Source organism: Aphelocoma coerulescens, chromosome 2, assembly GCF_041296385.1.
Source record: "Aphelocoma coerulescens isolate FSJ_1873_10779 chromosome 2, UR_Acoe_1.0, whole genome shotgun sequence".
Lineage (NCBI taxonomy): Eukaryota > Metazoa > Chordata > Aves > Passeriformes > Corvidae > Aphelocoma > Aphelocoma coerulescens.
In genome coordinates, this window is record NC_091015.1 from 140,901,434 (window position 1) to 140,925,843 (window position 24,410).

At 40.5% G+C, this 24,410-nt stretch overlaps 2 protein-coding genes across 4 annotated transcripts in view; one reads left to right on the forward strand and one right to left on the reverse strand.

Moving 5' to 3' along the window:
* Positions 1-416: 416 nt before the first annotated feature.
* RMDN1 (regulator of microtubule dynamics 1) lies at positions 417-13,897 on the reverse strand. The gene is made up of 10 exons (XM_069005052.1): positions 13,689-13,897; positions 12,940-13,051; positions 10,190-10,277; positions 9,084-9,243; positions 8,352-8,441; positions 7,642-7,697; positions 5,494-5,581; positions 4,113-4,143; positions 2,671-2,804; positions 417-616 (listed from the first exon to the last, which is right to left on the reverse strand). The coding sequence occupies exons 1-10, from the start codon at positions 13,806-13,808 to the stop codon at positions 578-580; spliced, it is 918 nt and encodes a 305-aa protein (XP_068861153.1). The 5' UTR covers positions 13,809-13,897; the 3' UTR covers positions 417-577.
* Positions 13,898-14,030: 133 nt separating this feature from the next.
* CPNE3 (copine 3) overlaps positions 14,031-24,410 on the forward strand; it is a 34,069-nt gene continuing 23,689 nt past the window's right edge. The window contains exons 1-3 of one of the 3 annotated variants that reach the window (XM_069005048.1): positions 14,037-14,129; positions 14,307-14,399; positions 19,160-19,218. The gene's annotated coding sequence lies outside the window, so the exon portion shown is untranslated. Of the gene's footprint in view, positions 14,130-14,306; positions 14,400-19,159; positions 19,219-24,410 lie in introns of all 3 variants that reach the window. The other 2 variants (XM_069005047.1, XM_069005049.1) reach the window with 2 other exon arrangements.

Below are 24,410 nucleotides of genomic sequence, written 5' to 3' on the forward strand. Positions count from 1 at the left end.
ATACCACCCATAAAGGGATTTTCTTAGATGTTCCCTACTGGTTTTTTTCCTTCATTTTTTATTTTAAACCACAACACTTTCTGCAAAGTCAAACACTTAGCATTTAAGAGTATTGAAATTAATACGTGCAGCCTTAATGATAAATCTGTAGGAGCATCTATTACTCTTGAAGGCCATTGAACCTCACAGGAAAACACTGTAGGAAAAATTTCAGGATTATAATTATGTCATGACCCTGTCCTTCCTTTCTTTAAACTCATGCTAGTCATGTTTCTTGTTATTCCTCATAAATAACTTGTAGTTTAAAAGTGTAAAAAACTTAATTACTCTCCCAGCCTTTTCTGTCTAACTATAGACCCTGCTTGTGAATGAAGCCCCCTTCATTCCCATGTAAAGCAACAGACAGGATCACATAATGAAACAGATCTTCCAGATCAGAGTTTAATAGAAATTAGAGGGAGGTAGAAGGTCTGGGCTATACTCTGATTAACAGCTTCAATAAACCAAAGTAGTATTTGGGGCTTTTTCCTATGCTGCTCAAACCTGAGGCACTGAATTCCCATTATCTTGTTTCTTCTTATATAGAATTAAGCAGCTCCAAAGCTTCTTTCTGTACCTGAAAGAAATAAATGTAACATAACAGTGCCAGTTATAGGCTCTTCTAGCAAAACTTCCCTCACAAGCACCCAATGTTTCACTGCAGTTGTGTAAATTCAGAACACTCCTAGGAATAGTCATTTTTCTTCTGTAGTTCAAGATGCTCAATACTTGAAACGAATAGGAATAAAACACTTAAGCCAGTGTCTTCAGTGTAATTCATTTACTATATATATGAAGTTTATTTGTGTTGAATACAGATACTAGCTCTTGATTTGCTACAGTGAAATAGTAGCATGCAGGAAGCTGTCCCACCTCTGACCATACCCAACCAACCTAGGGTTTACAACACTGGATAGCAACTAGAAGTGCAAGACCATTTCTGAGGCTCTGTTTGCCTAAGGTTTCTGGTTAAAACCGAATAAAATTTTAATATGATCTCTAACATTCATATTAAAACACCCCCCTACAACAAACAAAACAAAACAGCAAAAAATTCTCAACACCCTCTCCTGCCTCCTCAAACCACATGAAAACCTCCAGCCCAACAAACTTCTGGTATTGACATAGCAAGCCATGCACACAGTGTAGGCCAGATACCTCTGGGTATCTGCAGTAAATGTACAGAAAACCTAGTTATGCTGAGACAAGAATTCAAATGTCTTTGCACAGGCCAGTTTCCTTCATAGTGGACTATCAAGTCTAATTCCCAATGAATTTTGCATTGTACACATTGAGCCAGAGAATGGGGAGAATACCACCTTTCTCAGTTCAGCAGCTCTGCACCCCTCTATGATACTAGGAAATAGATGTAGCGGGAGGCCACAAGTAGCTGAAGCAGATCAGCGGTTTAACAACTTGGCTACTGCACAGAATTCACTCCTCACTGTACTTTTTGTATGGTTCCTAAAGAAAGACAAGTTTTTGGGATCACTGGTTTCAAGTGTGCCTCCAGCTACTAGTAACTGTCAGAAGAACTGACCAATTTCACACACACCTGAGACCACTACTCCTTTAGGCTGTTAAATTCCTAAAGATTTTGCAAGGCACTGGAGGAATGTAACACTCATATTTCCACTGAAAGATGTTACTAAAGGAACTCACTTTCAGAAGAAACAGTTTGAGGCTGACTAGAGAATCTACAGAGGGATTCTGAAACACTACCTCAGTAGTGTTTTTTCTGAGGTGTGAAATGCAAAAATCCTATCAAATGTATTTCTTATGATTAGGACATTCAGAGTGTTGTATGGACATTCAGAATGTGCATCTCAACTGCAGCTTACTGCTAAATGAAATAGAGTCAATCAACTGTAAGAAAAATGAATTGGAAATGAGGCTTTGTTAGTCCTGATGTTAACAGGATTGTTTATGAAAGGTAACTGCACCTGCTTTGGTTTATACTGAATGCCTTACCAGGTATGGACAAACCTAATGGATTACCTCTCCTCGAAGTACTTAGAATGTTTATGTAGGAAGCAGATGCCTACCCTCCAAACCAGAATCCTTCTGTGCAGTTTCGAAGGGTAATTAAGTGACTCATGTCATCTAGCATTTGCTAGATTTGCTGTCCAAGATACATTTCCTTAATTTGTTTTATTCAGATTGTCTGGATCTCTCCCTAGGGGCCTAGGAAGGACTGCAATGTTAAGGTTTTGGTACCTCTGTGGTTTTTTCTTCCTTGTGTTCACATGATTGTTAGCTATTCCAAACTGTGATTCCTACCTTACCCATTTCAGGCATAGGAAAGGTCAATCTGTGTTCACAAAGAAACTGGCTAGTGCAGGTGCCTGCCTGAAGTTCAACACAGCTAAGGCTGGATTGTTGTTAGCAATATGAAACTACCATGAAGAAGAAAAGATAACGGTTCTCTACTATGAATAAAACAAAATTATTTCCAACCACTGTTTTCAGAGGTGGCTGGTAACATACTAGAATTTTTTGGTGTTGATGTGATTCTGAATTATAGGTGCTAAACTATAATTTCCTCTGAGTTAATTTTATAAAACATTCCACTGCCATGATGTCATACATGTTGGGTACAATATATGATTGTACTATTAAGGTTCTTCCTACCTGTTTGTCCTCCTCTGTCTGTGCAGGATACTCCTTTGCTTTGCTTAACCACAGAAGAGCCATCTTCTTATTGTTTAACTTCAAGTATGTTTTCCCCAAAAAGAGCAAATTTTTGCTGTAGAAATTTGGATCAGCTGCATAGAGACAGATGAAAATCTTTAGATGAGAATTAGCAGCATACTATACTTTGATACTATATACTATACTTTGGTACTTGTTTCAGAAAACAAGAGTAGTTTGGCTCTGGATCAGAAGGAAGCCAATGTAAAAATCACTTGGTAGATTTTGGTCTCATAAGCAATTATACTAACTAGCAGCTTGTTAATATAGTAAATAATACTAGATTCCTCACAAAGAGCAAAGCAGTGAGCTTAATGCATAACAGCTTTGCTTTGCCGGTTTTGGCTTTTCTGGACCTAGCACATACAACATGCAATGCAACCAGCTTAGCAGGTAAAGGCAAGGGAAAATAGGGCACATTTCCTAGCACATGCAGATACCAGCTTAGTTTTTGCTGCACAGAAGAAAACAAAACTATTTGTATCTACACAAAACATTTTTTAAAGGAAGATTTAAAGCTTGCTTTTATAAAGCATCATCCATTATTAAAGAGTAATCTTGTCTACTGTTCATACTTATAGCAAAGGCTCTCCCTGCTGCTGGATTTAAGGTAAGGTTTCAAAACATACGGAGGTGTTTTGGAGGCAAATTTTGAGATGAAGTTCACTGTTCCAGTTCACAGCTGCATTACTTGACACCCAGGGGAAGACACACTATGAGCTTTTCCTTTAAACTTCACTGATTTAACTATGTACAAATCTTTCATAGAACACTGTCTTCCCTTGTCTTCCTTTATCTTTCAGCTAGTCAGTTTTGCTTATGGCTTCACTCCTGGAGAAATACCATGTTCACTTTTTATTTTATATCATGTGGACAGTTTAACTGTCAGGTTGGCACTCTTGATCATAATACCTTCTGAAATAATAAAAAGTCTGCTTTTTCTGTTTTCTATTTAGAAAACGGAGAACTTTTGAACTCTAAGAAAATTCTGAAAAAGTAACACAGAATTCCCTTTTTTATTTCTTCTGCCCCCCTGCACTCCAGTTGAATTCCTTGGGGAAGAGTACTTTATTCTCAGGAAGGTACAAATTTCACTTTAATACTTACTCTGAAAAAACCTTCATGTTACACTGTAAGTGGTGTATACTAGGTGTGTAACATACTTTTTAAAGTGTGTAACATATTTTTAAGTATCTCTGATAAAATGTTCCAACGTAACAGCACAGTGTGCTGACTGGCCCACCACGTTTATTAGCTGATCATATGCTCCTGTTTTGGGTTTGGTGGCTACAGTAATTAAGGTGATATTGACAGCTAGAGTTTTACTGCAAGTCATCAATCCTAACAGATATTTTTCAGTCAAAACAAGTCACAAGTATTACCTTCTTCTGCCATGTGGAAGTAACGAAGAGCCTGTAAAAGACAAAGTTGTGTTCTTTAAAGTGGAGAATAAACTCAACACAACAGTCAAATTGCAGCCTTATGCACATACCTGAAGGAGGAGTTCCTATGAAAATGTGTGGATCCATGATATCCAAACATTTTCAACTAGTTTCCCATCCAGCATATATGAAATTTCAGTCCATCCCTACCTTTTCCTAATGGTATTAGTTGGAGGGAAAAAGCTCTCACAGAATTTGAAAGTGTGGACATATCTACAAAACAGATTTTGTACTGAAACTGCAGAAGTCCTAGCAGTACAAGTTTACTTCTTCAGCGACTTTTAAGTGCTACAGAACTGAATGCTGGGACTGGCATGATTCTGGCAGTATTTGAAATCCTGGCTGACACTCTGTATTCTTCTGAGAGTGGTTTTTCAGCAAAACTTACAAGCTTGACATTCCATTAAAAAGTTTTATTTCTTTTTCAATCAGCTCTTAAATTGCCTTCTGTGTAACAGCAAGCGGTCTTCTACAATCACTTTCTAGTGACTCCTGCCCCCGCACTTTTAAGAGAACAAAACAGTTATTGGTTGCTCTAAACAAACAAAGATTAAAACAGCTGCAGCAAACTTTTCTATTACCAATTGTATTGTGAAGTTTCTATATATGTACGGGTGTTTAAGTAAGATCCACACTGGTTTAGACAAACACTGGTTTAGACACACTATTTTAAAAGATAAGATCTGGATAGCATGTTTTAGGGTGTATGACAACAGAAATCTTCATAGAAAAGATGAAGAAAACTACTTCCAACTGAAAAAAACCCACACCACATGTGGCCAGAGAATGAAAGGGTATTTGTTCATCTTAAGTAACAAAGCAAGCTGTTGCTTTTCGCATTTAATATAAGGGGACAAATTCTATTAGAACTAGCAAATAAGTACATGGCATAACACCACTGTATAAATCATCAGCACTGGACTAGTACAGACAGTTATCTGGAACAGAGCATGACACTAAATACAAACTAGGTTACATATAGCTTATAGCTTATTAATTTCTATTGCACAAATTACATGAAATAATTTTCACTATTCTGTGTGTGCTAATTGTTTCTTTGGTTGGGTTTTTTTTTCTGTGTAGCAATTTCTAAATAATAGAAATCATCATCATAATAAAGCTGAAGAAAATTAAAGGTTTTTATGTTTTTAGATATCCTTTACTGTCCTGTTATATTCTCATTTTATTATTGACAGTTGTAAACTCACAACTCTATGCTTATTCCATAAGCAGAGGCCAGCTTTGTCAGGAAAATAAGTAAAAAGTCTATCATTAGCTTTCTGGGGGGAATAATAATCTGTGAAACATTTTCATAATGTACCTCTTGAAATGTGGAGGTTGGTGGTGTGGCAAACAGCGTCGCAGCTATTTTTCTTTGGTACCATGGCATCTCAGCAAAGGAGTAACACCTGAAGCAAAAAGACATGTTTGTATCTAAAATTCACATTTCTCTTGTTTTCGAGCAACAGTCTCATAATTGTTGTTGGACATAAAAACTGGATGTCATAATTGTTGATTCCAAGAGTCAAAACTGCAGACACACTGCAAGTTCTATAAGCATGTTCTCACATCTGTACAAGAAAGTAACAAGATGTCTGAAGCTGCTACTAAAGAAGTTTTGGTGTGTATTTTGCTGGGAACTAACTACATTAGCTAAAACTGGGACAATTACTAAGCATGAGACAGATTTTGAGCTTGGATGATTTATGTGTATTTTGTTCTAATGTATTTGCAAAAACAGCACAACTGAGTAATGTCATTGCCTTACCTCAACACTACTTTGCTTTTCTCAATTATTAATACAAAGTAGATCTGCAGTACATTCCTGAGACTCTGATCTATAAGAATGAAAATAAATTCAAGAATCAAACCACTGTGTTCTAGGCTAAGCCATGCTATGCTGTTTTTCTATCTACTAAATAACACAGGTAATCAATCAGTCAGTTACCTATCTTATTGGTGCTGGAAGGATTAAACATTTTTATTGAAGCATTTCAAGTGCACAGAACATTCTGGATGTAAACATTAAACAATGCTATTCACTTTAGTAGCCTCCCACGATGAGATTACAATTATTACTCACTGTGTAAAATAGAGCATTCTAGAGGAGGTGAAAAATTAGTAACTGTAAATGTTTGGAGGAGAGGGGGGCGAGACATGGAATACACAGTCTGAGTTGAAATTGTGTCATTAGATGTGCCTATTCAAAACGAGATTCAGTCCAGGACAGATTAGAAAGAGAAAGGAGAAAAAACTCAAGAACTGGCTGATACTAAATGCCAGTTTCAGATCAAGATGGCTCTGGAATTCAGCAATGAGTACATTTAAATATACAACATTTTAGAGCCAAAAGCAGTATTAATCTCACATTTCTGATCATCTTTTCTAATTTTCCTTAGGAACAATGTCTTAAGTACTTTTTAGAACAAGCTTCCTATTTCAAAATGGACCCTGAGGCTTAGTCAGTTAGGAGCATATACTTATGCTTAAAAATCTGGACTATAGCAATTCTTAGATCATGTGGGAATGAATAGTGGATGCCAAAAAAAAAAGTTTCTAAACTAGTAAAAACCTCTGGAGCAGTAGATTGTCATTTTCTCCGATACTCAGGAGTCAAAAAAAAAAATGACAGAGAAATTGACTGTGGTTTTTAGTATATTTTTAAGGTGAAAATACATTGCCTTTCTTTTTTTTCAACCTCTCAATCTTACAATAGAGATCTCCTGTAAAACAGTGTAACACCTTTGGTCTTTTTCAAGCAAATAACCAAAAGTGCTGTCTGGAGTCTCTCACTAACACATAAAACTATATTGCTTTCCATCACACCACTTACACAGAATACCCTGGTTAGTATGGAAAGTTCTATTTCCAGTCCATTTGCCTGCTATGTAACAGTAATTCTTAGTACTATTTTCACTGAGAAGTAAATTAAATTTCAACAATTTTTGGTTAATACATAATACATAAGCTCCCTTTATTTAACATAACTTTTAAAATACTGTATCATGACAGATAATAACAGAAATATTTTCGGAATACATCTCACTTTTGATAGTTTTTCACATATTGTATTAAGTTGCAGCTGTCACTGAAATTCAACGTGAATTCAGTGTTGAGTTTTGACTCGATTCACATACTCCAGAACAAAATGAGCACTACTCACTATCACTTGATGCCCACTTTGGATTCTATGTAGCTAACTTAACGACTGCAAAATGAATTTTTAATAGTTCCATACAAATAAATTAAATGAACAATTATTTTTCGTCTTTTTGAACTGCATAAGAATTAACGGCTAGACTGTTTCAAGGCATGATGTCTTATATCTGTTCAATATGTTTTCATGCTTGTATCAATTACAAGCACATTCTAAATTATTCCAAGCAGTTCTGCAATTCATGCAAGGTATCTTATACTCTTGCATTTTTCTTTGCCATGTGCTTAACTTTAGTTTGAAAATACATCTTACCAAATCCCTATAAGATGAATTGTTGTAGCATCTTTTGGATTCAGTTCAATGGCTCTCTGGTGAGGGGAGAAAAAAGCAACACAACATGTGAAGAAGTTGTTCTAATATGTGGATTAAAATATATTTAAAAATAGACTTGTTATCCTACTGTTAATTAAACCAGACTGATAGTGTGTAGAATTTCAAGGCAATACACTATTTATTCAGTGCACAACTAAAGCAGCTCACCTCCAAAAATCTGATGACACTGACAGATGTCTAAGCACTTCTCTTTAGTAGGTTACTAAAAGTTGCATTTGAGACTTGGCATGTTCAGATTTTGATATAATCTCTGGTGATATAAAATTAGTAGTCCATGATCTTCTCCACTATTTGTCCTTTACTGTTACATAATCCACAGTTAGAAGGACAGCCACACAGCCATTTCTCAATATCAGTTACATTTGATCTAGTCCTAAGAGGTGTCTAAAGCACTTCAGCTATTTCAAGACTCCTTTCTATAGCAATGTAGTTTACTGCAGGAGAGAGTTTGTACTCCTTGTTTCTGGGGCATTTCTGGAGCATATGTCACAGTAACCCAAAGAACAAAGTGAACTAGGAAGTCTGAACAGAAGTACACTTTTGGTATTTCACCAAAACTTAGTTAACAGCTGTCACACAATCTACATATTGGACACATTAATCTTGTCATATGCAAAAAGCTGCATTACCTGGAAATGCTCTTTGATGACAATAGCATTTCCAATTTTAGTCTTGATTCCTTCGTAGTCTCCAACATCACTGAGGCAAATTCCATACCACTGTAATTCAAATAACAAAACCAAAACATTTAACACAGCACTATATTAATAGTACATTTTAAAAAGCTTGCAACCAGAACAGCTGCCAACACCACAGATGACAACAAGCAGTAGGTGTTTATTGTGAACAGCTTGGTCAATATCAGAGCAAGCTGCTGGTTTTCATGTGCAAGGGAATAAACGTCCTCTTCAGATCCAAGATACCAAGGCAACATTTTGCTACCTCTTTGCCTGTGAGTAAAGCAGCACCAAAAAAAAAGGGCAGAATGAAGCCAAGGCCTGAAATATTTCCAGTGAAACTCTACAAAGCCCAGGAACAGCATGCTGAATGTGGGATGTACATTTTTAAGGCTACATCAGGGCAGGAGGAGCTAATTACATCAGCTGTAATCACCCTGATCAGTCACCTCTTTCCATGGTCCTGAACACACTCAATCAGTTTCTGTTTCCCTAGAGGAAGTTCACCTGGAAAAGTCTGAACTCAGATCTTCCATAAACTTTAGGAAGAACTAGAAGTCTCACTCATTCTCAACTGAAAAGATAAATTATGCTGAAGTTTGCTTAAACAGCACAATGACATTTGTTCTGTTTTCTATAAGCAGAAATCAACAAACAAGGTTTCAGTTATTTTGCACGGCTCACCTTGTGTGCTGCAAAATTTGATTCATTTTTTTCAAGTGCCTTTTTTGCATACTCAAGGGAGTCATATGTCAGTTGTCTCTTCTCCTCTGCAGAAGTACTACCAAGCTGAGCCAGATCCCGTGACGACCGTGCCAGCCGCCACAACAACTCTGCATCATCACTAGTTAGGAACAGAAACATTGATGTTTTAAAGCAATTGGAAACAAAGCAAAGGTCTTAAAGGAGTCTTTCAAAGTATATCTCAAGTGGGTGATAAGACAACAGTGAATCATCTGTCATGCTATGCTATGTACAACCCCAAGGTACCAAACAGCAAACGAAAGCCCACCATTACAGACTGTCTGACAATACCTTTGTTCTGCCATTCTGGTCTGCAAAGCAAACACATCTGCAGGAAAGATCTTTGTTTTCTCAAAAAAAATACAGATTTAGAAACCCCAGTGGTACCACTCAAAACACCAGAAGGAAAAGGAGGGCTACTCTGTTCTTAGCTAGATGCACTCTACTGATTTGTATTGATGTCTACTTGGAATACTTAAAACATTATGCATCTTTTTTTCCTCTAATTGTACTTAAATTATTAAATTCTTCCTAGAAAAATACTGAAAAAAACCAGATGAGCCATACCACCAGCACATAAATCTGTGTATTTATGTATTTATTTATATCACCATATCAAATGGTGTATGGCAGGTTATAGTCAAAGCTAAAGGATCTTAAGTTTTATTTTGGTAACATATTGTTATGTAACACTGCTTACACTTCATTATACTTGAGATAACTACCATTTTAGTTTTGGCTTACTAATTTAATAGAGACTTTAAAGTCTTTCAGGATTTTTGCAGTATCTTTTAAGGGATTTTTAGAGTAACAAAACAAACAAGCATGACTGAAAAACTTGAGGGTTAACCCTCACCTTCTACAACTACCAGCTCTTCCTTCATTCATTTTTCCATTAGGAGGAAAAAGATCACAAGTCCTTCTTTCCTACTCCATAAGGGTGAAAAATAGGTTCTCCAGCATTCCACAGTGAGAATATTAGTTGAAAAACTGATACAGAAGAGCACAGAAAAGAAGCCACAGTATGTCACAAGGCAATGAAGTACCTATTTTTATGCTGAACCAGCAACCGATACAGCTTCTCAGTTTCTCCACTCCCATACAGGTAGTCTGCTTGTTCTATCACATCTTCCACTTAGGAAGGAATTAAAATTGTGGAAACAGAAGAACAAATCACAGTTAATTAGGACATTACCACCAAAACCAAAACATTTTAGATCAGGACAACCTAGCTGAAAATGATGTAGCTCATTTTTAGGCCATCACTGCAAACAACTTATAAGCACAGCAGGATTGAGTAAGCAACATGTACATGCACAATGAGGATGACAATCAGTGCCTCTCTAGTGAAACTACAACAGCTTTCAGCAACACAGCTTTGGATGCTGAACAGATTTAATAGTCCAAGGTGTCTTTCTCAGTGCACCAGACTACTACAAATAAGTTATTTTTTAACTTGTGAAAATGACAGAAAAGAAAAATAATGCATGGAAAATGGATCAGGAGGGCAAGTAAAGTAGAGTTGAGAGTAACAAAACCCCTTCATTAGTATATGTAGAGAATTTAAATCTTACAATAGCAAGGAAAAAACCCCAACTTTTAAAAATATTCTTCATTCTCAATATGGCTCCATAGTTTTGCCAGAATATTACTGCAGTTTGAGTGGGTCCCATTATTTACTCACAAGTCAAAACAAAACATTGCTTAAAGGTTTTCAGACTGAAGTCCTTAAGATTTTCCCAAATACAAACCCAAAAAATACAATTAATCTACTGAAACTCCCATGTGTTCAAGATATAAAAAGCAAAAATAATTTTGAAAATCACAACTGGCTTTCTAGAGTATCAATTTATGAACTAAGTACCATTATTTTTACGGTACTGTCTTATTCTAGAAAATACTCTGAAACACAACAGTGGTAGGGGAATATAATTTCCACAACTGGATGAATATAATAATACATAAATTAATATAGTACTTGGAACAGTATACAGGAAATAGAACGATGGAATTAGAAGGAAAAATACCCAAAGGGAAGCAGACAGGTAATTTTGTTTGATGTATGTAACTGTACAGGAGAAGAACAAACTTCAAGTTTACTCTTCTGCCAACATTAAAGCATTAAAAAATTACCTTTTAAGTCAAAAACCTTGTCTAATTTTTTACAGACCTTTTACCTATGCTTATTGTCTCTTTGGTATTACGCCTGGGTCCATGATCAAACTTAGAAGTCACATGTAAGCTCTAACCCCTTTCAAAAACATTAATCATGTTTATAAGGTTTCCTTTTTCAAGTTACCTACTAAATATGGTAGCCACATTTAAAGGCAGCACATTTTCTTTACAAAAGAAGCAAAACATTGAAGGCTACTGAACACAAAAGCCTCCTCTTCATTTCAAAAAGATCCTAGAATATAAATCAGTGCATTCTGGATAATTTTTAACCTTGCTGTCTCTAAATGTCTTCTTTCAACCCTTTCAAAGATAAGATAACGGTCTATGTGGACTCTGGATTTTAGTGTCCAAAATGAGCTTTGTGGTACATCTTCAGTATAATCTTCACTGAACTATTATGTTTGCTTGCTGACCTGAACACTACTAACGTATCTAATGACTAAATGATCAGAACTCAAAACTTCTGAATGCATCTCCCATAAGCTGTTTTATGCAAATTATTATGCTTTTATTACTTTAGAGTATTTTTCAGGTATTTCTATTTTACCCTTATTTTCACCACATTTATTACATGTCTTGTATAGAAAGCCCATTAGCATTGCTTTTCTTGGCAATGTAAATGTCAGATTCATGTGGGAGCACTGAAAAGACCAAAGGCAACTAAGCGATGTTATTTATATTCCTCATGACAAATGATGAATTCTTTATTCATCATTATTATTATTTCTTATTTGTGTACTGAGTAGCTATTTCAAATCTACTCACTGATGCTCCTTCTGCTATAGCACATGAAACAGCTCCTAATCCATTCAAAAATTTATTGTCTGAATTTTTATTTCTATCTGCATAAACATCTAAGATGTTCCTCTTTTTGAGACACAGAGAAACAGGTTACCTGACCTGGCTACTACCTCAACTACGCAGTGAGCGCACATCCAGTTTATGCTCATTCTCCATTCAGTCAGGCTGACTCTGAAAATCCTTATGTAGACAGACAAGTTCCAAGTCTGCAACAATATCCCCTTTTAAGATATTGTTACTGTCCTTCCTGCAGTGAGACTACCCTTACTGAAAGGATGTGAAAAGACATTTTACCACTTGTTCAATTGTTTTCTGGTAAGTGAAGCAAGGCTTTGCTTCCCCCTTCTTCCTGTTAGAGAAATAGAAGACATTTCTCAGTTTTGTATGAAGCGCTATCTTGGTGTTGCTCAACTAGATTAAACAGGAATCACAGAGTTCATTCTGAAAACATAAACTAGTTAAAACTTCTAGAAACAGATTAAGTTTTGGTCTACATTCCTAACAGACCCATATCTTTTCAATAAGAGTTACTTAAAGATTGGACAGCAAATCAGTTATCATCCACCTTGTGCATGTGTTCTATCCCTGACAGGATGAGCTACTAGATCTGCTTTCCATGATACCTGAAATAATCACTTGTTGAAGTGCTACCAGACTACTCATACCCAATTCAAAAGCATCTCGTCATGAAATGATACTGCATGCAGTCTTAATGGAAAAAATCAAAAGCATTACACCATTTCCCGCTATAATTCTGGCACTAAAAGCTGTAAGTTTCACATCAGAATAACCAACATATTTCAAAACTTGAAAATATTACCTTTGAAGCTTGCATGAACCTCAGCAAAGCCAGAAATCAGCTTATGAGCTTCATAAACCAAAAAGGACCCTGCTGAAAGGACAGCCCCCCTCTGAAGGCCTTTTCTAAGCACCTGTGTAGAATCATAAGATAGGTATTAATGAACATTATCACTCCGAATTAAAAAAGGTTTTTCTTGTCTGTATCACTGGTTATATTTCAGATTTTGAGCAAAGAGAAGACTTTAAAATGTTAAAAAAAACCCCTAAGACAAAACGCCACTTCAAGCGAGTACATTTGAAGTACATTCAACAGAAGCTCACAATTACGCCCGAAAACACGAACAGAGAACTAGACTGAATATAAACTGTAAATACAGAGCAAACACAAGTTTACCAAAAAAAAAAAAAAAAAATCAAACCCGTATTGCTCAAGCGAGCCCAGGGCTGTTTTCGCACAACCAAACCAGTCCTTCGCTACGCCCCGCGACGCCGGAGCCTCCACCCGCCTCCCTCATGCCGGCGGAGCGGCTCCGCGGGGGCGAGCGGCGGCCACACCCGTGGGAATCAGAGTGAACTAGGTTGGAAAAGGCCTCTGAGATTACCGCGTTCAACCTACAACCGAACCCCACCACGTCAAACAGAGCATGGCACTAAATGCCACGTCCAGTCTTCCCTTCAACACCTCCAGGGTCGGTGATTCCCCAACCTCCCTGGGCAGCGCATTCCGAACCGGCCGCGCTGCCCCGCACCGAGCGGCACCCCAACTACCTCGGTCCGCAGCCGCCCCCGGCCGCAGGGGCCGCCCATCGCCTCTCGCCGGAGCGCTGTCCCCAGGCCGCCGGAGCCACGGCGGAAGAGCCGCGCCAGCGCCGCCACAAGCACCGCCATCGCCGCCGCCGCCAGCACCGCCCCCCGCCTCCGGAGCAACCGCTCCGCCCCGCGGCCCTGCCCGGGCTCGGGGGCACACAAGGGCAAGGGGCACCCGCTCGGCCAGGCAGCCCGCCGTACCGAGAGCCGGACATTACGCAGCCGGGCCCCGAGCCACACCGGGCCCGAATGACCGCCTAGCCTGCCCGGGGCCAGGGGGGGGGAGACACACGGGGGCTCTGCGCCTGCGCCCCGGGGCGGAGCGTGTCCGGCCGCGCGGGTGTGGCCGCCGCGGGTCGGGGGTCCGGAGGCTCCGCAGGCTCCGCAGGCTCCGCGCTGCAGGTGAGGGTGGGGGCTGGCCGTGCAGCAGGGGCCGCGGCCCGCGGGGGCTGCGCTCTCGGCTCCTCCGCCTCGTCCAGCGGGAGCCGTGCGGGGCTGGGGCTGCAGGGCAGGGCAGGGCAGGGCAGGGCTGCGGGCGGTTGCTGTCCCAGGCGTTCCTCGCGTGAAACGTCCCCGCAGGTGCGGCCGCACGTCCTGCGCCGGAACACGGAGCGCGCTGCCAGCTGCTGCTGCGGGGATCGAGGAATCGCTGCCCCATCCGCCGTCCCGCAGGTAGTGGAACTCGGTGAAGTTAGAGCTGTAGGCCTGAAGGTTTGAGTCCGCAGTGCCGATCTGTGTGGCGGTGTAAACGCCACTCTGAAAAGCACCCTCACCTCTGACAGAGGAGGCTGTCGAGAGTCAGCATCGTTCCTGAAAACCACATGCTGTTCTTTCTGAGCTGCTGGTTGAGTGGGTGGTTGTTTTCATTCTTCACTGTAGTTGCATAATATATACAAGACAAACCTTAGATAAAGTTCATGTTGTCATAACTTACTCTTCCACTAGGGAAAAAGTTTTAAAATGTGAAACGTCTTCACTTTCGTTTACATACTCCTGTCTTCAAAGTCCGTTAAGTAGCTTCAAAGTAATGTGTATTGTCCTGCCTCCAACACTTACATTTATTTTCCTGGGGGGTTATGTCCCTGAAGGTTCGAGTTAAAGATATTTCTGCGGTGGTGCAGGATGTTTGTTTAGTAAAAGTAAATATAGTCAAGCTTAATCCCAGCTATTCTTATTTTCAGTTGGCGCTTTACATTTTAACTTCATATGTGTATAATCACAGAGGTAAGATGTTTCAAAGTGCATGCAGAACACCAACAAGCATTAGAAGAAAAAGAGGCAGGAAAGATGTTCAAGGAGTAGGAGACAGAGGTCTTTTTGTTTATCTGTTGTGGTGTTAGGAAGAATGCAGTTTTGCAACAAGTATGTTTGTGCTAAATATCTTACAATTAATCTATACTGGTTCATTATAGGTGACTGTTAGACTAATTTCAGTTAAGCTATCAAAAGCATAAATCTATTTCTGGTAGGCTGAATAACTAAGGTGTTGTTAAATGTCATCTGCCGGAATTCCAAAGTAGCAGAATGGGTACCACAGTGTTTGTACAGCCTTCTTTTATACTGAATGTTTCTCCAGGATTGAATGCTAAAGGGAAGCCACTCTACACATGTCTGGGATGGAGTTTAATTTTTTATTTTTTTTTACCTTAATTTGATTTTGGAACAAATGCTGTCATTACATGGTTTCCTAAAGGAAATACCTTCAGGGACAAAGTTAAGGAGTAAGCTACCTTCTATTCCTTCCTGTTTATTTCCTGTGAAAGTCAGAATGCTCTTCCAACATAAGTAACGTATGATCAACATAGTATTTGTAGATATTAGCTCCTGTTAAACCCAAAAAAATTACTTCTATTCTTAGATCAGTTAGGTAAAGATTAATACTGGCCCCTCCTAGCATGACATTTGAAGGTGTGGTGTGGCTTGTGGAAGCAAGTAGACAGGAAGTAGAATTGCAGTGTGTTTTTTTATAACCTTAAAGGTCTTTTCCATCGACTCTGTGATTCTGTTTGATTTCTTTGGTTTATCTTTAATATTGCTTTAGATGAGATGCTGTTGCTCAGACATTTTGAAAGGGCATTATTAAGTGTTTGAAGGATTTATGAATAGAGGAATTTTGAGGCTTGGTTGCTGGATCCAAGGTTCTGTTTAAGGAATAGTCTTTAGTGATTTGGATCACTTGCTTCATACTTTGTTCTGTGGTTGAAGGAAGACTATCCTGTAGATCCATTCCATCTCGTAGATGGATCAAGTGCATATTCACTCAGTGCGTTATCAAAGGCACAGTTAGGAGGAAGCTGAATTAGTTCTAGTTGTGGCAGTTTGCTTCTGGTACTTCCCCTATCCAGAAGGGTTGTTATAAATTCCTCGTGGCAGGTGATTAGCATATGTGCAATTATCTGATGTTTTCAGGAATTAGCATGACTGCTGTGTGCTTGTCTTCAGAGCCACTGCCTGTGGATATGCAGAGCATGAATGATGCCTCCAAGGCACAGGGAACGCTGAGTTCGAGTAGCTGTTGTGATACAGAAGTGAAGGGCTGCTGACTGGAAAGCTCTTGGTTTGCATATAGGAAGGTTTGAAATACCTCTGGGCTATAGTAAAGTGCAGTTTTGTGATTGTCGGTTTCAAGGTGTTGTTATTGCTTATACTGAGATGTGCTGGACCATTGCGGGATACTGATTTCATGGACTTTTCTTAGGCATCCTTTAGCTGTGTAAGGATGCACAGGTTTGCTAGAGCATAAATAACATTGGGAGCTGTTACAGTGGTGATACTGTAACGCCTATATCAAACCAGGAGTCCCGTGGAAAAGAAATATATATATGGACGGATTCTTGATAGATGTTTCAGAGAGATGTTTATTTCCCCGGCCGCATGGCCGGGCTCTGCCGAGGAACTGTTACAGTCAGGACCCGAGCTGCTTTGCCCGCGCAGGGGAACACAAACCAACCAGTGGGGAACGAGGCTGACCAGGGGCAGGGAAACCCCGTGCCTCCCTCAGGGCTCCCAGGGCTACAGGACGGGGGAGGGACCCCGACATTTCACCCGTTTTATTTTAATAAAAGGAGAATGAAGACAGCTGGATAACCATAACAAGAACAGTTTCAAAACAAAACAAGCCACCCTCCTGAGTCTTTAAATGTCCAAACAGATTCTCTGGAACATCTTATGGCTGACAGAAGGGAGACAGAACTCTCTGAGCATGCTTTGTGGGGAAACTGAGGCAGGAGGTTTAATTTCTTCCCTCCCCCTTTTCATCCCCCCATCGGCATCGGAGAGGAGTTGTAGGAAAATGGAATTGTATAAGGAAGCCATGGGGTGAAAAACGGATTAGGAATAAACTGGGGATAGGGTAAACTTAGGAAAGGGTTCATATTGGGTATAGGGTAAAAGGGGAAATTAGGCTGTGGGTAGGGAAATTGCTGGGATGGATATTGTTTATAATTTTGTGCATAACGGCTGCCTTTGACGGGAATACCTCCAGGCCCAGTAACATTCGCTGCTTGTAAACCCTTCTTTCCTTGAACTATATCAAATTGAACAACTTCCCCATCTCCTACGCTTTGCAGGTAATTTTTAGGGTTATTCCTTTTAATGGAAGTTCTATGGATGAATAAATCTTCCCCTGTATCATCTCGTGTTATAAATCCATAGTTGTTTTTTACATTGTACCATTTCACAGTTCCTGTGATTTTCGTTGCTAGAACGTCTCCAATCACGTGCTTGCGTGTTTGTCGTGGGTGCCGGTCCTGCGTGGCTGCTGCCTCGCTGACTCCGACGTCTCGGTCAGGCCCCCGCGTTGCGGCTGCTCCGCGCTCTCCGAGCGGCGCTGCTCCGGTGCGTGTCTGGGCTCTGCGCGGCCCCGCTCCGGTGCGTGTCTGGGCTCTGCGCGGCCCCGCTCCGGTGCGTCTCTGGGCTCTGCGCGGCCCCGCGCTGCCATCGCCGCTGGCCCCGTGGCCTGTGAGCGGTTCCGCTCCGCAAACTCCACGCTGCTTCGAGAGCGGCCCCGTTTCGGCTCGGCTCGGCGCTGCGCGGCTTCTCGTGTCACTGTGGAAACCGCCGCTTCTCCCTCCACAGGGCTCTCCGAGCCGTATGCTCAGAGCGGGCTTCCACGCTGACCTCCGGTTCCTGGCTGCTCGTGGCCCACGGCACCCATGGCGCCTGCGGCGTCGCTCCCTCACTCGCGGCCGGGTGGCCGGGGACCCCGAGACAGGGATGGGGTCCGCAGTAAGGCGCGTGCTCCCGAGGGGGCCGGGCACATCCAGCACAGGCACCTCCGCCGGCATGGCTGCAGTCATGTGCTCCTGGGATGGCGGCCGCGCGGTCTCGGCCACGGGAGAAGTATGATCTTCTGCTTTAGGGGTAATGGGACCATACAAATGCTCCTGAAGAGCGTCACTGATTATAAAGGATCCACGGAGAGCTTCTATCGCTCGTCCATCCCTTAGCTTATTGCAGATCTCGTTCCAGAAACACTCCTGACAAGATCCAGGAGGTTTGATATCAAAAAGTAAGTCTCGAGAAATATAGGGGAACCCTTTGAACAGCCAGATAAAAAAGTGTTCAAGATCTCCCGGTTCCAATACTTTTTTGTTTTGTTGTTCAAGGATTCCTTTTACTTCTAGATACATTTTTTTCTGTGGCTCAGAGAGCCCCATTTCCCACGATTCTTCCATAGTCCAGATATGGAATAGCGAAACAAAACCAAGAAGAGGAATCCAAAGTTTCCAGGGTTTACTCACACAAATCAGTCGCTTAGGGATCGGGGATCGTTCTGCCCTCAATTCTCCACCATATGTTACAGTGGTGATACTGTAACGCCTATATCAAACCAGGAGTCCTGTGGAAAAGAAATATATATATGGACGGATTCTTGATAGATGTTTCAGAGAGATGTTTATTTCCCCAGCCGCATGGCCGGGCTCTGCCGAGGAACTGTTACAGTCAGGATCCGAGCTCCTTTTGCCCGCACAGGGAAACACAAACCAACCAATGGGGAACGAGGCTGAGCAGGGGCAGGGAAACCCCGTGCCTCCCTCAGGGCTCCCAGGGCTACAGGGCGGGGGAGGGACCCCGACAGGGAGCCACTGATTTTGATCTACTTACTCTAATCCACCTGTTACCTTATTGAAAAAAATAATTTAATGAAGAGGACAAATCCAGTAATCGAGTCTCTGTTCTTAAAATCTTAAAGGACTTTTCTTGCTGGACTTTTATAATATTTAGTATATATTATTGTCTAACAAAAGCTCTGAGTATCCCCTGAGTATCGTTATTGTGCTGCTGTCATGGATACATAAAACTGTTGGACAGGTTATTTATTTTAAGAGGAACTGTAGTTCCTCAAACCATATGCCTTCAAACCTCTTGCTTTGATTGATCTATGGTAATAACAATTCTTGGTTTTAATTTTCTTTCATTTCACGTTTTAGTGCTACTGTTGGTTGAAGCTTTGGCCTTTGGCTGAGAGGCCCGGAGGCAGAGCTCTGTGGTAAGTTACTGTAACTCTTTTTTAGGAACTAGTAGTTGTAATGGTGAAGTGTCACAACATCCCTTGAAACGAACTGTAAAAAGGATTAGTCTAAAGTATGTGTTCACCTGCATCTTGTTTCTGCAGTAAAGTATTTTAGTGAGAGAGAAGTTTTTCTTTCTTGTGGGTAATGTTAATTATGTAGTCAATCAGTCAGTGGCTCTACACAGAGAAATTGCAATGAAGAATACACAATTTAAGATACTATTCACATTGCATAGTTAATAGGTTGTTTTCCATGAAATGATTGGTATAAAGATACTCTGATAAAGCCTATTAACATACATGCAAGAAACACATGTTCCTCTGGTTTGCTGCTCTGTGCTTAAAATAATTGAATTTTGAACTCAGGAGATCTGTACTTCTTAATTTTCTTGTTGAAGGCACAGTATTACCTTTTATAGTTTAGCTCACTTGAATTGAAACATCACCTAAAATACTTTTGTGTGGGGAAGGTGCTGGGAAGAACCAAGGATTAAAGATGTGCTTAAAGGGCAAACACATGTATACAGGATTTAAAAAAAAAAATCAGCAGAAGGATGTTTAGAAATAACTGTTTTGAAGTAATTTTGTGAGCAGGTGTCTTAGAAGTCAAATTCTTATTTTCTTTGTAGTGGGTTTTGTTTTTTTTAAGTAGAATTCCGAACATGTTCTTTGTCAACGTAACTTAGTGATGGATTTCTATACACGGAAACAAGCCTGACTTGTTATACCAGTGTCCTGCCAATTCAATAGAGCATCATAAAGCTTGTGTAAATAGATGATTCATTTCCCATGCAGAAATCTATGCTTCCGTTCTCATGTACACATATACCTCAGATTTCTTAAATATTAGCTTTTATTTTTGATTGGCATAATCCCCAGTAAAATGAGTGGTATGGTCATTAGGGTTTTATCAGCATAATCTTACTTGTTTAATTCAGAATGCTCTTATTCCTTCCTGCATACAAAATAGTGAATATGAGAATCACGGAGTCATTTAGGTTGGAAAAGACGTCCAAGATCATCAAGTCCAACCTTTGACCTATCACCATCTTGTGAACTAGACCATAGGACTAAGTGCCACAATGAGTCGTTTCTTGAACATCTCTGGGGGTGGCAACTCCACCACCTCACTGGGCACTCCATTCCAGTGCTTATCAACACTTTCTATGAAGAAATTCTGCCTGATGTCCAACCTGAACCTCCCTTGGTACAGCCTGAGGTTATGTCCTCTTGTCCTTATGTAACTTGTTGCTTTGGGAGGAGGCCAACCCCCATCTGGCTATACCCTCCTTTCAGGGAGTTGTACAGAGCAATAAGGTTGTCCCTGATCCTCCTTTTCTCCAGGCTAAACACCCCCAGCTTCCTCAGCCATTTGTCCTATGACTTACTCTTTAGACTCTTGACCAGCTCTGCTGCCCTTCTCTGGACATACTCCAGCACCTCAATGTCCTTCCTGAACTGAGGGGCCAGAAGTGGACACAGGATTCAAGGTGTGGCCTCACTGGTGCCAAGTACAGTGGGACAATCACTGCCCTTGTCCTGCTGGCCACTCTTGTCTTGCTACAAGCCAGGGTACCTTTGGGCTTCTTGGCCACCTGGACACACACACTGGCTGACATTCAGCCACTGTTGACCAGCACTTCCAAGTCCTTTTCTACTGGGCAGATTTTCAGCCGGTCTTTCCCAAGCCTGTAGTGCTGCATGTGGTTATTGTGACCCAAGTGCAGGACACGGTCCTTGGCCTTAGTGAACCTCATACAACTGGCCTTGGCCCATTGATCCAGCCTGACCCCTCTGCAAAGCCTTCCTAACCTCCAAGGTAGGTACAGCTGTCACTCAAGAAGTGATAGCTGTATCTGTACTATTAGAAGATAAAGCTTACTCTCAAGGTTTTGTGTGATTCTTCAAATACAGAACAACTCAAGCTGCTTCTGGTACTTACCTTGTCAGCACATCAGCTGGACAATTTTTCCAGCTGTGTTGCCTGTAAACAAACTGAAAAGAGGAGCCAGAATTCAGATTTAGAGGTAGAATTTTTAGAGAAGCTGGTTGGTTTGTTTGTTTTTTAAAATGCAGTGATGAAATAGGTTGTGAAACAGTCTTAGCTTTTGTAACCTTGTATAAAATGTCTTTTTCCTGTGAGGTGGTCTGTTTCCTCAAGAACTGAAGGGTTACTGTGAGATTTTAAAATATATATATTTATATGCATGTAGCCCAAGATCCCTAGCAATTGTGTTGCTACCAGCCCTATCAGTGAGAAGAAGTATCCATTTGTCATAATTTCATTGTCAGCTTCTTGCAGCAGACATGGCATTTTCTGGCTTTTTCAGTCTGGCACACAGTTGACATAAAATACTTAAGTGTAGCAAGAAGATTAGCTGATCAGGAGTAGATTTTATTTGCAAGTTTCTCATGGCCTTCCTGTGTTCATTTGGGCCCTGAGATACGTAAAAATTATGGATTTTTGGTCTATTGCCATTAGCAGTTCACAGGAACTAGGAAATGTTCTATGACACTAAATAATTTCTATCAGAACAGGTTTGAGACTTGTGACTAAAGACAGTGATGCCAAACCCACTTTATTACAAACCCACTTTATTAGTCTTTTTGTCTTCTAATTAGGTCCTCCTGCTTGTCAGACTGGATGCACCTGTAAATGAGAATATATCATTGTAATACATCTCTGCAAGGTTATCTGGGCAAGCCAACTGACATTGCAGCACGGAGAGGATTGCTACAGTCTAGCAGTTCCCAACTGCGCTTTTAGATCATTCTGATAATAGATCTGTTCCTTTCCAGGTAGAATGCCACGTTTGCAGTTTCTGTTGAAAAACAGACAATGACTCAGTTGTTCAATGTGTACCACTTACCTTCACTAGAATCATCACTGGAGTTCAAAGAACATTCTGATCTATAAAACTGGAAAGCAAGACTAGTCCTTGTCTTAGATTTTTGCTTTGATAATTACAGCTCAAGCAGAAAGACTTGTCATATTCTTAGTTGACCTAATCATGCTCTTGAGCAGCCTAGACATGGCAGAGGATCCCTTGTGACTGTATATCACTGCAGTTCAGATGCACATTATATACAGTAATTTTCAGTCTTTTCCTGTCCAGATTTTTTTTTTTTTTTTGAGCCTGATATGCCCCTGCAATCATAAAAGCTATTTCAAGAAAAAAGACAACCAAGGTGTCACCTGCACGCATTCTGGTGTGCTTTGCCTCCCTTTATGGTGTATGCTACATGGAGGGCAAACAGTTCATAGCTTGAGAAAAACAAGGGTTTTAATTAAAATTGACCAATATGGAGCACAGCTACTTTAGTAACACTAACTAATTAAATAACTAAATCTCTTGTTATGTGTCGTAACTTACTGGCAGTCAAGGCTCATCCTACCACAGCCCAAACAATATAATCTGTCCATGTAAAGTTATTCCAGAATTCCAAATGTTCAAGTAATCCAGTCATGTATCTAGAATATTTTACATTTGGTTTGCCTACTGGATGTGTTGTAGAATGGTATTTCAACAGGTAATGCACTAGTGCTGTCATGATTTGTTTTTGCCATCCTGGAGAGATGGCAATTTGCCAGACTCTGTATTGCATCAAGTCCTCAAGGAGAGGTTGCTTGCTTGCCTGGCAGTGACTGATCCTTGAAGATGTTCATCATCTTTAGAACCCCTACCATCCACCTCTCAAACCTTTGGAACTTTTCAGCTAGCACGGGCTTTTAGAAGTGAGGAGAATTGAGTGAAGCTGGAGTAATTCTTGGTTTCATGCATTTGGGATGATGAGGATTTGTGCAGCACGAGCAGAGCTCCAGCAGATAGTGCTGTTTGAAAGACTCCTGGAGCCTGACTTGACACAGGTGAAGCAAGTGCGCCCTCCGCAGATTCTGTATGGTGTGCAGTGTTGTAAGAGAAGTATCTCTTCTTTACAAAGTTTCACTACCTTAAATATTGCTTTGGATTAATGAGACTTGACTTTTTCTTTCTAATAAGTGTTTTACTAACTTTGAACATTTATAATGTTACTGAAAATCAGGTTGTGTATAACTTTTTGTGATAAAAAGTATCAGTCTTATGGAGAAACATTTTTTTAAGCAAAATAGCAACATTTTTTCTTGAAATGCATTACTATTACAGACATCTTTCACATATTATACAAATATAGATTCCTAATAGTCTCAAAACTTCTGAGGAAGATGCCTTGCATTATTTTTCATCTTGGGATTTTCAAAACTATAAATGGTAAATATTAAAGGACCATCTTGTGATTTGTGAAGGTTTGCTCTTTTTCTGGATTTTGGGTATCCTCCACTTAAATAAATGCATATTCTTGTTACAAGTTGTCTTTTATCGAATATGGAACAGTTGTTGCATTTCAAATGAGTATTTGCATTTTAGGGAAGAGTATTGGCCTTTTTATTCTTCCCTTCTCTATGCTAAAGGATGCTTTTTGCACAGCACCTCTTTTGCTTGATGTCGTGATTTGACACTGGTCAAATGCCAGGCACCCCACGAAGGCTGTTCGCTCAGAAAAAAAAAAATTACCAAAGGGCTTGTGAGTTGAGATGAGGACTGGGAGAAAACACTCTATGGGCAAAACAGGTTCAAATTTAAAGGTATAAAGTAAATTTATTATTCACGGAGTCAGAGGAGGATAATGAGAAGTAAAACAAGCCTTTAAAATAACCTTTCCCCCCCCCCCAGCCCCTCCCTCTTTCCCACCAACAGCAGAGGGAGATAGGGCGTGGAGGGTTTTGGTCAGTTTGTTACTGAAGATATTTTTCAGTTCCTTCAGGGAGGGAAGTAGGCGTCTTTCTTCTGTTATGCTGAGTCCTTACCACGGGCAAAACAGTCTTCCCAAAATTTGCATGGTGTGGGTCACTTGTCCACGGGGTGTAGTCTTTTAAGGATAGGCTGCTCTAGTTTGAAGTAAGGGCTCTCTTTCTTTCTTTCTTTCTTTCTCTTTTTCTTCTCTGTCTATTCGGGTCTTCCACTGGATCACAGCTTCTTCTGGCATCCACCCGCTCCAGCGTGAGCACTTTTCCCACGGGCTGCTAGTGGATCTCTGCATCCCCCGTGGACTTCATGAATTACTGGGGGACAGTTTGTTTCACCATGGTCCTCACCACGGCTTGCAGAGGAATTTTGGCTCCGACGCTT

What these genes read in the sequence shown, in the direction of transcription:
- RMDN1 (XM_069005052.1), bottom strand. Translation starts at nt 13,808, where the DNA reads ATGGCGGTGCTTGTGGCGGCGCTGGCGCGGCTCTTCCGCCGTGGCTCC. An exon ending in GGGGGCGGCTGCGGACCGAG is followed by an intron (nt 13,052 to 13,688) that starts GTAGTTGGGGTG and finishes GATTCTACACAG; the next exon opens with GTGCTTAGAAAAGGCCTTCA. An exon ending in CTTCCACATGGCAGAAGAAG is followed by an intron (nt 2,805 to 4,112) that starts GTAATACTTGTG and finishes GTCTCTATGCAG; the next exon opens with CTGATCCAAATTTCTACAGC.